Here is a 14330-nt window from a genome sequence, read left to right on the forward strand (position 1 = left end):
ACGAATGTTTATAACAATCAAGTTTTGCGGGTTTGACATGAAGTTTCTACGAAGCAATTAGATTATGAGCTCGAGATTTCAGTCTATCGCGTGTGCGCCCTCGTCAACTATTAACGCATAGAAATCGAGAGCTAATAATCTAATTGTTTTAGCATAAATCTACTAGTCGTTCAAAACTTTATCACAGACACTTCCAAAATGCGAAGCGGCCGTCATTTTGTTAAGGTGATTCCCTAGTAAAAGAACCCGCCATAGATTTCCGATGAAACGTGGTATGCTGTTGTTACAGGACAAGGAGATATTAAAAACGTAGTAAAATAGGGGGTCACAGTGCTTGTTTTCACGCCACAATGCTGACAAATACGGTTATTTAGGTGACTTTTGGTAATCTTCAGGCGTAACAAATAAGCTCGATTATTTTTCAATGCAGCGTGTTATATCACACAGAGTTTGAGTTTCGTTGATTTTTGCGCTGTTGGGCCCGTCATGTCTCCCTCTGTAGTATTTATTTCATTTGCAAAAAAAGTAGCCATAGATTTCTGCTAATTTTTTTTCTCAGTTATTGAGGATATTCTTCTCATTGAAATTATGAAATAAAACAGTGGGGGTCACCGTGCTCGTTTAAGAGAAAAGGAGCATTTATTTCGCTTTCGAGTTTAGTTTGAGGAAATCTTTCACGTTTTGTACGCGCACGCGCTCATGTGCGCGCGCTGATGACGCGAAAATCGTCCGCAGTAGGGATGCGCAATGCAATACTAATAAGGAATCACTTTAACAAGCGCACACTGCTACACTACTCACTATCTATCAACAATTAGTATCACCCAACTAGTGGACTAATGCAAATCCTGCATTTTGATTGGCTACGCTACTAGGGGACTATTAGTAATAGTCATCGAGTAGCGAAATTGGCGCCATCGAGCGTGACGCTTTCTTTCGTTTTATTCCCAAATAAATATTTCTTCAACTTGCATTTGCTAACTTTATTATTACCTTTTCTGTCCAACTAATTGGGTGATACTAAAACAATTAGACCCTTCGCCCTCAAGGACCACGGGTCAATAGCCCATTCGGCTTCGCCTCATGGGCTATTGACCCGTAGCCCTTGCGGGCTACGGGTCTAATTGTTAATTATTCCATGAGCGTGCGTTGGATATGAGTTGGCTATAATCATCTCATATCCAACAAGCGCAAGTGCCATAATTGTTTCATTAAAAACGCCCCCAAAATATAGAAAACTAAACAAAAAATAAAAGTTAAAAGGCCCCAAAAACTCACGTGTACTCTTACCATATTTGTAGAGCATGGTATAATGGCTCATAACCCATGATGGCTAAGCCAATGAGAACTCTTGAAATGCATTTTCCAATGATCCAGTTTTTAATAACACAGAATAGATAGGGTTGGGGAGGTCCTCCTGAAAAAGTGGAGGATCTATAATCGGGTCGATTATCTCTCTATAGATCTTCAGCAAAGAAGATGAATATTAAATTCCCTTCCATACTTTCCCCTAACAACGAACTGAAATGTAACAGTTCACTCTCTATTTACCGTCCCAAATTGACAGTTTAGAATTGTTCCTTTCTCCACATACTAGACATTTATATGTTACTGAACTAGTGCGAGGTCCACATGGGGGGAATGGGGTGGGGTGGGAGGGGGGCATGGGGAAAATATGGAGTGAGCTTCAAGTGACCTCCATAAATTTGCACAAAAGAAAAACAAGACCAATGGGACCAAACAAGCCAGCTCAATAATGTATTCACTAATTTATAATAATTCTTTTAAAATTTTGCAGATAATGCATTCATTAAACCCACTTCCAGTTATAACCTGCCAAGCATATAAATTTTTCAAAACAAAAAATAGTCTGCCAAATTTTAAATTTCCTTGTGACACCAGTACATGTACAATTTAAATCTAATACCCTCAAAAAAAATCCCTTTTTCTTTAAAGTGCTTCTCCATTAACTCATTAAACAATTCTTGGAAAGCCTTCTTATCACTTTCACTGCCACCAGCTATTATTGAATAAGAAGCAAAATGCTTATAGGCTTGATCAAAAGAACTTGCCTGTAAGCAATTTTCAAAGCTGATACACTCTTCTGGGGTGCTAAACAGATGCTGTGAGAGGAGACTGAAGACTTCTTTCCAATTTTCAAAGTGAGGGAAAACTAGAGAATTTCCCTCATGTAAAATCCTCAAAAAGTTGAAAAGGTCTTTTTCCCATGGTATAGATACGTCTAAAAGACTCCACATCAATCCAAAGGAACCATTTGGGACAAGCACTCGGTGGATCTCTTCCAAAGCTGAACGGTTTGTGAACCAGTGAAAACTTTGAACAGCAATTACAACATCCACACTTGCATCAGGAAGAGCTGAAAACAATAATTCCTTGTGATCAAGTTTATCATTTAAGCTCCTAAAATTTATCTAATATATGTATATATATTGCATAAAACGTACAACAGTTTTTAAAGACATGTTTCGGCATGCTTATGCCATCTTCAGTTTAATAGAGTGACTAATGATACGTGACACAAGTTATATACTACAAAATATGAATAAACTATTTACAATATGCATTACAAAACAGTGGAAACGGAAATTACAGAGTTAAAAAGGTGTTGAAGTGATGTAACTGTTTGTTAAGGTCAGGTTTGTTCTTACTAATATAAAAGGCTTCTTTAAGTTTAAGATCAATAGAGCTATTCGCTGAGTCTAAGATGCGAAAACAAGAAGGTGTGTACATGCCCCTGCATGAAGAAAATTGAGAAAGATGTTTAAAAATATGCGAGTTTTTATCGCTTACTGTATGTTCTTTAATCCTGGTAGAAAAATGGCGACTGGTTTCACCAATATAACAGGAATTACATCCCGCACAAGTAAATTGATAAACTACCATGGATTTTAGAGCATCAGGAGTACGATCTTTAAAACTGAACATATTCTTGATTTTGAAAGAAGTAAAAACTAATTTGATATTAAGATCCGTTTCACAAAAACGTTTAAGTAATTGCCGTAGTTTGAGTTCTGTTATTCTAGAGTACTGGCCGATAAAAGGAAGCTTAAAATAGCGTATATTGTTTTCATCATTAACGTTGCAGCTTTCTTTTTCTTTTTTTTTTTTTTTATATGAGCGTTTTCTGGAGGGGTTGAGAGAAAACCAATCTCTGCTAAAATTTGACACAGATACCATATCTAAGATGTTTTAGTGAAATGTGAACCTTACAAAGGGTCCTCACATGAAAGAACACTCTGTCAAGGATAATATTTCTGCTTTAGTTTTGTGGCAATCATTGTGAATTTCAAAATGTTGGTACATATGTCTGGAAATAAGAAATCTTCTGAAACTGCTCATACCTTTGAAAGGTTATTCACCTGAGATGACTGTCATTGGCTTAAGACTGGTACATAGTTATACATGTAATACAAGTGACAAGTGGGATATTTCAAGTATACCACTCGAAAGCGTTGCATAACTATTATACCATGCCATAGGAAATACAGTGGCCAACACAATCAATGCAACACGTTTGCAGTGCATGATAAGAATTGGTTGGATGTAATACCATCGAAGACACAACGGCTTTCCTGTATTGCGATTGGCTGTATTTTCTATGGCATGTTATATATAGAAATTTATATCTTGTGACAACATTTCTCAGCTGATATAGATTCATCATCATCGTCATCTCTTCTCATCTCGCCAGTACGTGCTTAAGGCCATTGATGTGGATTGCAAATAGATTAAGTTTTTAAGTCTTCTACCAAACCAGGTAGACCGCAAATTCAAAGACAAGCATGACAGTTGACTGTGGCGCCAAACATCAATGATTTTGGTCACTTGGCTTTGTTTGTCAAATCCCTAAGGTGAATGCACTTGCTCACATTCCTTTCTCCTTGCTGACTTCACCAGTTTAGTTTGTTGTTTGCACTTCAGAGTCAACCATTTAATGGGACCCCACAATGCTACAAATTATGAAAATCCTGATGCCAAGTCTCCGCTTTCCACAATGATGGGGTCTAAAATACTTTCTCTTAAGTTTTCATCTATGGATTTCCCGCACAATAGAGTGTGCCCTTTACTGTTTACAGAATATGCCATTGTTCAATCACGCTCTGGAATGTGACCACATGCATTCATCTTTTCGGTTTGACAAACAAAGCCACATGACCAAAATCATTGACGTTTGGCACTGAAGTCAACTGCCACGCTTGTCTTTGAATTCGCGGTCTACCTGTTTCGGTAGTATTTTGATGATCCCTTCCCAGTTTCATTCCCAGGGTTTCTCTTCCTGTGCATACATTTTTCACCTTATTATTTGGTTAGTGATATTTCACTAACCAAATAATAAGGTGAAACATGTATCATCACACAGGAAGAAAAACCCTGGGAATAAGACTGAGGTGGGATCATCAAGATAGACTTAAAATATTAATCCATTCACATGGTATATTGCTTGGTCCAGATGGTCAAAAAAAAAAACAACTCCTATTAAATGGCCACCCTTAGAGAAATGGATAGTGGCTGCTTAAAGGGGGCTGGCTGCTTTATAGAGGTAAAAACAATAGATGAGCCCTTAACGAGACTTTGATTACTGGCCACCTAAGAGGGGTGGCTGTTTGCCACCCAATAGGGGTGGCACAATAACAGTGGGAAAACAAGGGAATTTGTCAATGATCATGAGACAGGTCAAAGAATACAGTATCAACTTTCACTGAGTGAGCAAGCTCTGAGGCCATGTTTGTAAGCAGCTCAGCCAAAATTCAGAATAAATAAGTGTTATCCCCACCGCACCTTAGCTTGTGAGCAAGCTCTGTTGAGTAGTCCACTCCTCCCTCCCTTCGCCCCCCCCCCCGCCCCCGCCCCTTCCCCTCTCCCCACCGCCACCCTGGTCCTCCGCTATGTGATCCCGTGAGTCACCAGATGTTTTTGTTACTTACGTATTTTCTCGGCAGCGCATTGGATAATTTCCGTTTCAGGTACCATCAGTTTAAATTGTTGACACATGCTCTGCAAAGGTTCACTCGCAATCACTTTGACTTTCTTCCCCGTCAACAATTTTACCATGACTCGAGTAAATTTTCCTGTTCCACAACCGAGTTCCAAGATCGTGAATGGCCGATTGCCTGTTGTGTTTGACGCCTCATTGTCTGTAACACCAAGTTTCTGTAGCAAGAATTCCACTGCCTCTACAGGATAATCCGATCGTACTTTTTCATAATTGGCAGCTGAAGCAAAAGCTTTTCGCGCAACATTGGCAACAACTTCACTCATTTTGATAAGATGGGTCACTGATACACTTCATGTTAGCATACATAACCGATAAAGCTAAAACGCATCGTTCCCAGTCTCTCTTGACGAGCCTGAATGTTTCACCTGGCGTCTTCCTTTCTTTCTTCTTCGCCGTCCTGGGTTTCTGTCACTAATCCACCTACATCGAGTGCTGTGTCCTCGGAATCATACCTCATACGTAACTATAAACCTTCATTACTGTTCCTTTCGTGCTGTTATGTTGTATTTTAGGGGAAGAATAGTTCTGCCGAGAATAAATATGTGGAATATTAGAGGCTTTAGCGTTCTTTAGGTTGTTTGTCAGTCTCTAATATTCTCCGTGACTTGTCGGAAGTGTTTACTTGTTCTTAGCGTTCATATGGCATCAGATGTAATCAGGAGAGAGCTATTTATCAAGGGGTTTTTAACCTACACTACTTTCCAGCTTGGAAAGTACTAGTCTTAGTCTGCAAATGTTACTTTCCATTTCAAAACTTAAGCTAACCCGTAACCGACCTAATTGAACTGAACTTAATTTTTCCATACGCTGCAATTTAGTTTAGGAGCAGGAGTTCAAAATGTCAGTGTGATTTGATGATACCCAGTCTTGTAGGGAAATGTAACAGGCCTCAGTGGACCTCCATTTGTTTATCCCCCCTTAAATTGAAGACATTTTCTGAGGGTTTGGAAATGTATTTCTGATGTGTTTGCTCCAGCTTTAACTCTTTGAATGCCAAATATTTGGCGGTATACATCCCACATGTGCTGTCCCTCTTTGGCTTCTCTGTGGAATACAGTTTTAATACAGTTAAGTCATTTAGCAAATAGAGTTAGCAGTCTGTGTTAAAATGTATGTCTAATTTACGTTTTGGTCAAACAACTTCCTGAGCTTTTTTGGAAATCTTTTCTAACCATCTGAAATATTTGAAAAATGATCAGAAAGAGACAATTTTTGGAAATCTATAGGAAGTAAATGAAAATATGGTAGAAATAGTCACAGATTACTCTTCTGCTGATGTTTGTTGCTTAAAATGAACTAAGGATTGGTAATTCCTAACTTATTTGCTTGTCAAAGTTGCAGAAAGTTGAAATAATAATCAAAGATGTCTCATACACCAGCCAAGATTGTTCTCAAGAGTACAACAACCAAGACGCTGAATGATCGGTGAGCAATGTACCATGTGCCTTGCTGTGCATGGTATTATAGTACCTTATATCTGGCTTCATGCATTCAGTCACATTGTGGCTACTAGATAAGCCTAAAGAGCTTTATGAGCTTCATAAGTGTCATCACTGATGTTAATAGAATACCATGGTCCACAATTCAGGCCATACAAAAATAATAGTTGCCAGGGCATTATGCACTGCCCATAGAAATGCTGTGGCTATAAAGTTGGTTAAAATTAGTTTGTTGTGTGAAAGTGAAATGCATACAAGTTTGCACTGAGAGTGCAATTGCATTGAAGCCAGTCACATAATGCAAGGTACAAATTCCCCCTCTCCATCCATCTTCTGAAGCTTCACCGAAATGGCCAAAAAGCAAGTCCGCTCGCCACCACAAGTCACCATCACTGGAGTCCGAAGCAATCAGTTTCAGATGTCACAAGCCTCCATAAAGAATCGCCGCCTTGCAGCACAGATGGCCAACAGACCGGGTGTCCAAGCAGCCCTTGGAGGAAACACTTCAAGCCTTAAAAGTCGACTTGGTTCACCGACGAGGGGTAGAGGACGAGGTGGAAATGCTAAAGGACTGTTGAAAAACCGGCTGGGTTCTAGCCCAACTGTTGCAGGAGGAACTCGTGGTGGAGGACGTGGTGGTAGTTTTGGTGGTGGATTTAGGCGAGGTCGAGGTCTGGGTAGTAATTTACGTGGTGGTGTCCGTGGTAAAAGAGGTGCTGGTGGAGTTACCCGTGTTGGTCGTGGAATACAAGGTGCTGGACAAGGGGCTCGTGGTGGTAGAGGGGCAACTAGGGGTCGTGGTCGGGGACGTGGCCGAGGTGATAAGCCAGTGTCAAGAGATAAACTAGATGAAGAACTTGATAAATACATGTCCAAGACAAAAAGCCATCTTGATGCTGAACTGGATGAATATATGAAGCATGCAGAGGAAGACAATGAATAAGCCAAGTGTACTGGCAAGAATAAACACTCTAGAAAACATTGACAACATTATATGGCTGTCATGAACTGGATGAAATTACCAGCAATGTGAACATTTGCTCTATTGTAGCTTTTATCTTCAGACAAGGCTTATAATTTGTGATCGTGTTTGCAACAGACCAAGGATGGTGCACATGTTTAACTTCTATACTGAAGAACTTTGTTTTACTTTGTATTTTCTAAGAACAGACATTTCAGTTATTGAATGTGGACCTACTTCCATGCTATATATAATGCTGGTGCTATTGTATTGTACAAACAAGTATTTTTATTTGACTGCTGAAGTGCAGGAAAAGTCATATAGCATTATACTGTATATAATTATTTGTAATGTTATGAATAATGTATGTGTTATGACTAGCCTTTTTCAAGCTGGATCTTCACTATTTAAGGCACTTTGCAGTGGTGTTACAACATTACATGACTAACTGTCCTTCGTGTCTGCATAAAACCAATACCGTACTTGCTCTATCATTCAGCAATTCCTCTCTTGTTTTAGCAATATTGTTTTCTGTTTCGGTAATGATTATAATTTGATACTGAGTTTTATCTACTTCAGTTATTAATTTATTTTATCTCGAAGGGGAAAGGGGTTCACAGGAACCTACTTTTTTCTGTGAAAAAACCATTGAGCTAAATGCCTTGAATAGTGTAGGTCTTAGCAGTTAGAAAATGTTTATTCTTTTATTTATCAAACATTGTGAGACATTTGATCAGTAATTAATTATGTTGTACAGGAAACATTTTGTTAGGATAGCCAAAACAAATGTGGTTCCATAATCAGTAGAACACAAAAATTGCTGCTAATCATACTGGATGCAATTAGTGATATCTTGAATTTTTTGTTGAGCATCTCAAGTTGATGGAAAGCAATATTGTTATAACTTACAGTTTCCTAGATGTACTATTTCCCTGTACTAAAACATTTTAAGTCTTGAGATTATACATCTTCTGCAGTTAGTCTCTTAGATTTTTTTAGTCAGATGGATTAAATGAGTTTTCTTTTAAACTTTGTGTCTTTGTAGATTTACTAGAAAGCATACTGCTTCTTAAACTGAGCCATTGTGAATGATTGTCATAGAACCAAAGCTGGGAGAGTGAATTGCAAAAATTAGTAATTTTTGTTGGTTTAGACTTGATCAAATATTTTAACAGTAGCCTTCATTTGCAGGAAAATATGCTTGGCCATGGACATTATCAGTTCCGAGAAGTGAACGTCAAGGAAAACTGGGGGCTTCAAGGAACAGAAATGTCCATGGTCAAATATCGAAGCATATGAGGCTATTGTGTTATTATCCTTCAATTATTTTTTGCCATGAGCAGAATTTGAAAATTGGGGAATATCACTTGGAATAGGGGTTGTTCAGAGTCTGGAATTCTTGAAAAGTACGGAAATCTGCAAACTAGTTCTCAAGAGCTGGAAAAAGTATGGATGATAGAGATTAAGTCTGGAAAAAGTTGGAAAAAATGGAGTTTTTTTCTGAGCTGCAGCAAGTTCTTTTAATCATTAATTGCTAAGTGAAGTCTTTGCCACTTGTCTAATTTCATGGGTTCAGTCACGGAAGAACTTTCTCTGTTCCCAGTGCATCAGGGTTAACATTTTTGAAATGTCCTGGTTAATTCAGTCTGGATGGTATGGGAAAAGTTTTGAATTCTGGATACAAACGTTTGTATAAACTCAGTTGGATATTCCGAGTTTAAGCTGGGGGCATATTCAGTCGTCGTGTGACGAGTTTAGATCGATCTTGTGTGAGCGAAAATATTTGCTGAATTATTACTGTAAGTATCCCTTTGAATATCAGGAATGGCAATGGAAACGTCCCAAATACCGTATAGCCTGCGTAGCAAGTGTTATTTTGAAAAGCACGCGAAGGGAAGGAAACTGCGAGCGAGGGTGAAAAAAACAAGGAGCACCCCCTTCTCACCTCTGCCCATTTTTTGCTCACCCCAGATGCACTCGCTTTCTCGCTTGTTTGCTCGACCTCCCCGCCTGGAAAATGGAAAGGAAACGTCTACTACGCAGGCCAAATAATTTAGAAAAAAGGTTTATATTATCATAAATATTAAAAGTAGAAATGACAAGACCCACATTTCACCGTTGCTCACCATAGAGTCTCCAGTAGCGTAACATTAATATTGACAACCCTTCTGTGTTGTGTGGAGTGAGGTGGATGGGTTGGGGGTGGGGGGTGGCAACCCTGGTGCAGGGGGGTGCAAAGTCTGGGAGGCAGGATATGAGATTGCTATCGTCATTTGTCTTACCACCATGCAATTGAATCCCAATTTCAATCAAAATGGGTTTTAAGCCAACTCGTGATATCTGAAAAGGATGGTCAAAAAGATTTAGAAGAGTTTGTGTGAAAGTGCGTGACACAACAAACATTTTACTGCAATCATTAACTTAGAAATAATCATTGACGTGGAATACTTGAGCTGGTTTGATCGTGCCTTTGATCGTAACTACTGAAAAAGTAAGAGTTCTAACAAAAAAAAAAAAAAAACTGAATGTGTTATGTCCGATATTGCTTTATAGGTAAAATAACTCAAATGAACTTCATTTCTATCAAATCAAACAAAATCCAGCTTTATTCCACGTCTCCTTACAGGTATCCAAAGCTTCTTATGAGCCGTGAACATTATTATTAACCCGAGCTTGCGTAGCAGCATACATAGTAACTTTTGTATGGGAATGTAACGATCGCAATATAATGTAGTGAGTAAAACCTCTACAACTGCCGCCGTGGGGACAGAAAAACAACTGGCCGTTAAGGGGAGGTAGGGGTGTAACATGACACCTTTTTTCTGGGGTGCAACACTTTTTGTTAAAAAAAAATGCTTATTTTAGCACATATATGCGTAACACGATCAAACTATATCAATAAAACAGAAACTGAACAAAACCAGAGACCAACGACGTACCGCATAGGGTTTTTTTTATACACAGTTTATGTTAACTGTCCGTTGTTGAGAAGTTATTTTGGCAGTTGGGACGCTCTTTAGTTGCCGTTACCGTTGTCGAGAGGTGACCGTTGTGCAGGGGTTAATATAAGAGTGCATGTTTGGACTGTCCGCCGGGACCAAAGAAAGAGTTGGCCGTTAGTGGAGGTTCGTCTGCATATAGAGAGGAAAGCTATGATTCTGGAACTCGTGGAATCGCTTTGAAATTCTCGCACATGATTTTTACTAAAGTTTCGTCTAAAGCCACTTTCAAAGCTATATCGATGGACTAAGTTATACAACCATCTTTGTTGTATACCAAATAGTATTTCATTTAAGAGCACTTCGACTCCAAACGCGAAAAATCAGTCCATCACTTTGGCAGCCATTCCAAAAAGGTCCAAGCTCAAGCAGCAGGGCTGGATCCAGGATTTTTTTAAGGGGGGGGGGGAGGGGGGGAGGCGGTTGCTTGAGGTTGCAGAGTCGATGGGGCATGCTCACAAAGTGTTGCGATCTGAGAACTGGAACCTAATAGAAAACTGTTACACCAGAAATACTGACAGTGCTACAAAGTAGAAATTAGAATGAGGTACCTGTCCAGAGTCTTCTTTTTTTAATTGTTGTCCAATCCACCCCCTCCACAGTGAGCAGTCGGTGCAATGCTTCTTTGGAGATGTGCGAAACAGTAACGTGACGTAACAAAATGGTAGTTGTGAACTTTTCAGTCATGTGGGGACTCTACCTGAGTTGTGGATTTGCCTCTTTTCAAGTCTTCCTGGGGGTACAATATACGTTCTTTTATGTTATATACAACAACAAGGAAGGCATTGAGGAAGCGTTATGAGTGATATTGTGGACAATAATGGGGAAACGTGTGTGGACGTGAGGTTTTTTCGTCAGGTATGTCAGGTTTTGTTCTGTTTTTTATGCTTTGATCAGCTTCCATGGGCCATGAAAAAAATTCAAAGACGTTGTACAGTCATTCTAGCTGCTTTAAGCGAAATCTGAGCGATTTGCCGATATTTCGGTGGACGGGCCGCGATTTTGCAGGAAGCTCTCGTCTGAGGTGAAATGAGACTGCTTCCAACTGACCTGTTTGGGCGTCCTTTACTTCACTTCAGTCTGTAACTTGGTGGATGATCGACATCAAGGGACATAAAAAATGTACCGAAGATCACTGCTGATTATTGTCTGGACGTGTGCTGGCGCAAGAGGATGTGAGGTATGTTTTCTTTCTGGTTCTGTGAATCCCGCTGGCCGCGGTCTGGGTGTGTCGCTAATTGAACTTGGCCGAAATTTACTCAGTCTTTTGCCATTTTCAAACTGTAATATAATAAAATGCATTGTCAGTTTTGTACCCACAAGGAGTTAGGAAAAGAATATGAAAGGAATGGAGACATTTTCGATTGACGATAGACTTTCGACCAGAGGTCATAGGTCAGAGAGTCAGGTAGGCTCGATCACCAGCCGCTGCTCGGGAAAGGAGTCCGCCGGACAGACTCGAGAGAGCGGCGGAAATCGAGCCTAAGAGTCCGGCCAATTAGGAAATTCTGTTTCACTGTGCTTAGTCGTGTTCATTTGCATAATCTGATTCCTTCTGGTTATGCTATCACTCTTGAATTACCCGCTGACATAACAAATCAACACCGGAACTTAACAGATGAGTAACCGACCTCTCGTTTGCATAATCTGATCACCCACTACAACTCGTAACTTGCTAACCTAATTACGAGTTAAAAACAGGAGACCTGACTGTTAATTTTTTTGCAGTCCAAAAATGTTTGCTTTTGAAGATCTGATTCTGGGTTTTGATATTTCCCGTTTGGACGAGCTACACTATCATGTTATTTTACGCACTTCACCTGGGTAAATTTAAACAAACTTGACAATTTTTTTCAAAATGCTCAAGCCCAAATAATTCGTCCACTGAAAGACCAACAGTTTGGAAATCACTCAGCATTTCTAAATAAGCATACAATCCTTTATATGGATAAATCTTTACGTGGAAAATTCTGTAATTATGTAACTGAACTGCTGACTGTTACTCTGGGCATGAATTTTTCAGTGTTGAGAACATAGTTATTTTGTAGTATGCTTAAGCTCGCGAATTCCTCAACTAAAAAAAAAACGCAACGAAAATGATTGATTTCCAAACAAATGTAGCACACTCGAGAGGTTTGAATAAGGCCTTCCGTCGAAAAACTAAACATTTTAGACCCATCTTAGGCTGCTGGGGGAATTTGTCAATTTGAACCAGGGGCCCGTTTCTCGAAAGCCCCGGAAACTTTTCGGGCCCGGAAAGCCATAACAAAATCTCGAACCTTACGATTACAGCGCTCCTTTATTCATGTATTCTTAATATGAACAGGGGTTCCCTTCACACAAGAAGTTTCAGGCGTATACACTACTCCGTTTGTGGACACAGATGAACTAAAAATGACTTTACGGGCCCGAAAAGTTTCCGGGGATTTCGAGAAGCGGCGCCCAGGAGCCTGTTTCTCGAACGCCCCGGAAACTTTTCGGGCCCGTAGGGTCATTTTTAGTTCATCTGTATCTAAGAACGGAGACGTGTATACGCCTGAAACTTCTTGTATGAAGGGAACCTCTGTTCATATTAAGAATACGTGAATGAAACAGCTCTGTAATCATAAACTTCGAGATTCTGCTGTGGCTCTCCGGGTGCGAAAACTTTTCGGGACCTTCGAGAAACGGGCCCCAGGGCGGAAAAAGGCCCCCTACATTTAAGAGCCCTGATTTGAGCCGTTTTAAGCCGCTCATGAGCACTAAGGCAGAATAGAGTATTCAGAGGTTAAAATAAAATGGGGAATTTATGAAGTCACGGCCGCCTGAATCAACTTCTCATGTTTGTACGGTAATGAAAAGAGAGCACCATTTTTGGTGATAAGTTGTTTATCCAACATATTTCTAGCGTCAGAAACCTATCTAGTCCTAGGCGCTATAGAACACGTCGACTGCGCGAGTAGTTTTTTAAGGATTAGATACTTATTGGCCGGGTATTCTGCAATCTAGCCTTAAGCAGTATTTGCTTAGTCCTTTACAATCAAAAGGTGAATATCAACTGATCATCATGTGCCTTGGAAGGTCTTAGCCTATCTTGAACGGAACTCAGAAGATAGTGGGAGCTTAAGCAAACCGCGACGACGACGGCAACGAGAACGCCGCCGAACAAAAGGTTTAATGAGCTGAGTACAATGGCTACGCACGTGCGTTATAAATTTTTTGTACGTTTCTTTGCCGTTCTCTCCAAAACACGAGGGAGTTTACGAAACCACGACGGCAACGGCAACGGCATTGAAAAAAAGAATTAATGAGCAGTACAATGGCTGCACACGTGCGTTATAATTCTTGGTACATTGCTTTGCCGTCCTCTGCAAGACAACAGGGAGCTTAAGCAAACCACGACGATGACGGCAACGAGAACGTCACCAAACAAAAGGTTTAATGAGAAAAACAAAAGCTGTGCGCGTGCGTTGTAAATCTTTGTACATTCTTTGCTGTCCTCTGCAAAACAACATGAAATGACCGAGTTCTTCGTCGTCTACGAAACGTGGACGACGACGGCTAATTTTTGGTATATCCATTTGGAACTGAACGCCGTCGTTGCATACTTAGCTTAAGCACGTTTTTAGAACCACTGGCATACTGAACAGATCTAGACAATCGCGAATTTCGCTTGTTAAATGTAAGTTCATTTTTTACTAAGCGTCGTCCTCGGGATCGTCGTCGTTGTTGCTTAAGCTCCCTAACAACGTGAAATGACCAAATTCTGCGTTGTCTGAACAACGTGAACCTACAACGGCCAATGTTTTAAATTTCTATTCCAAATTTGTGTCCAACATTCAGTTTCGTGATAGTTTTGACAGTGCTAAACAAAGCAAATGACTTAAAGAGTATCGAGAGATCCGTAGGTAAAATATAAATTCACTTGTTAATCG

The 14330-nt window shown here is 39.9% G+C and overlaps 2 protein-coding genes across 2 annotated transcripts; one reads left to right on the top strand and one right to left on the bottom strand.

The window, feature by feature from the left end:
- Positions 1 to 292: 292 nt before the first annotated feature.
- Positions 293 to 5280, bottom strand: LOC145479836 (uncharacterized). Its single transcript, XM_081458296.1, has 2 exons — positions 4947 to 5280; positions 293 to 2377 (listed from the first exon to the last, which is right to left on the bottom strand). The coding sequence occupies exons 1-2, from the start codon at positions 5278 to 5280 to the stop codon at positions 1881 to 1883; spliced, it is 831 nt and encodes a 276-aa protein (XP_081314422.1). The 3' UTR covers positions 293 to 1880.
- A 1072-nt stretch (positions 5281 to 6352) lies between these two features.
- On the top strand, positions 6353 to 8446 carry LOC145479837 (uncharacterized). The gene is made up of 2 exons (XM_081458297.1): positions 6353 to 6442; positions 6796 to 8446. The coding sequence occupies exons 1-2, from the start codon at positions 6381 to 6383 to the stop codon at positions 7397 to 7399; spliced, it is 666 nt and encodes a 221-aa protein (XP_081314423.1). The 5' UTR covers positions 6353 to 6380; the 3' UTR covers positions 7400 to 8446.
- The last annotated feature ends 5884 nt before the right edge of the window (positions 8447 to 14330 follow it).

The sequence above is a fragment of the Orbicella franksi genome, chromosome 2, assembly GCF_964199315.1.
Source record: "Orbicella franksi chromosome 2, jaOrbFran1.1, whole genome shotgun sequence".
Classification (NCBI taxonomy): domain Eukaryota; kingdom Metazoa; phylum Cnidaria; class Anthozoa; order Scleractinia; family Merulinidae; genus Orbicella; species Orbicella franksi.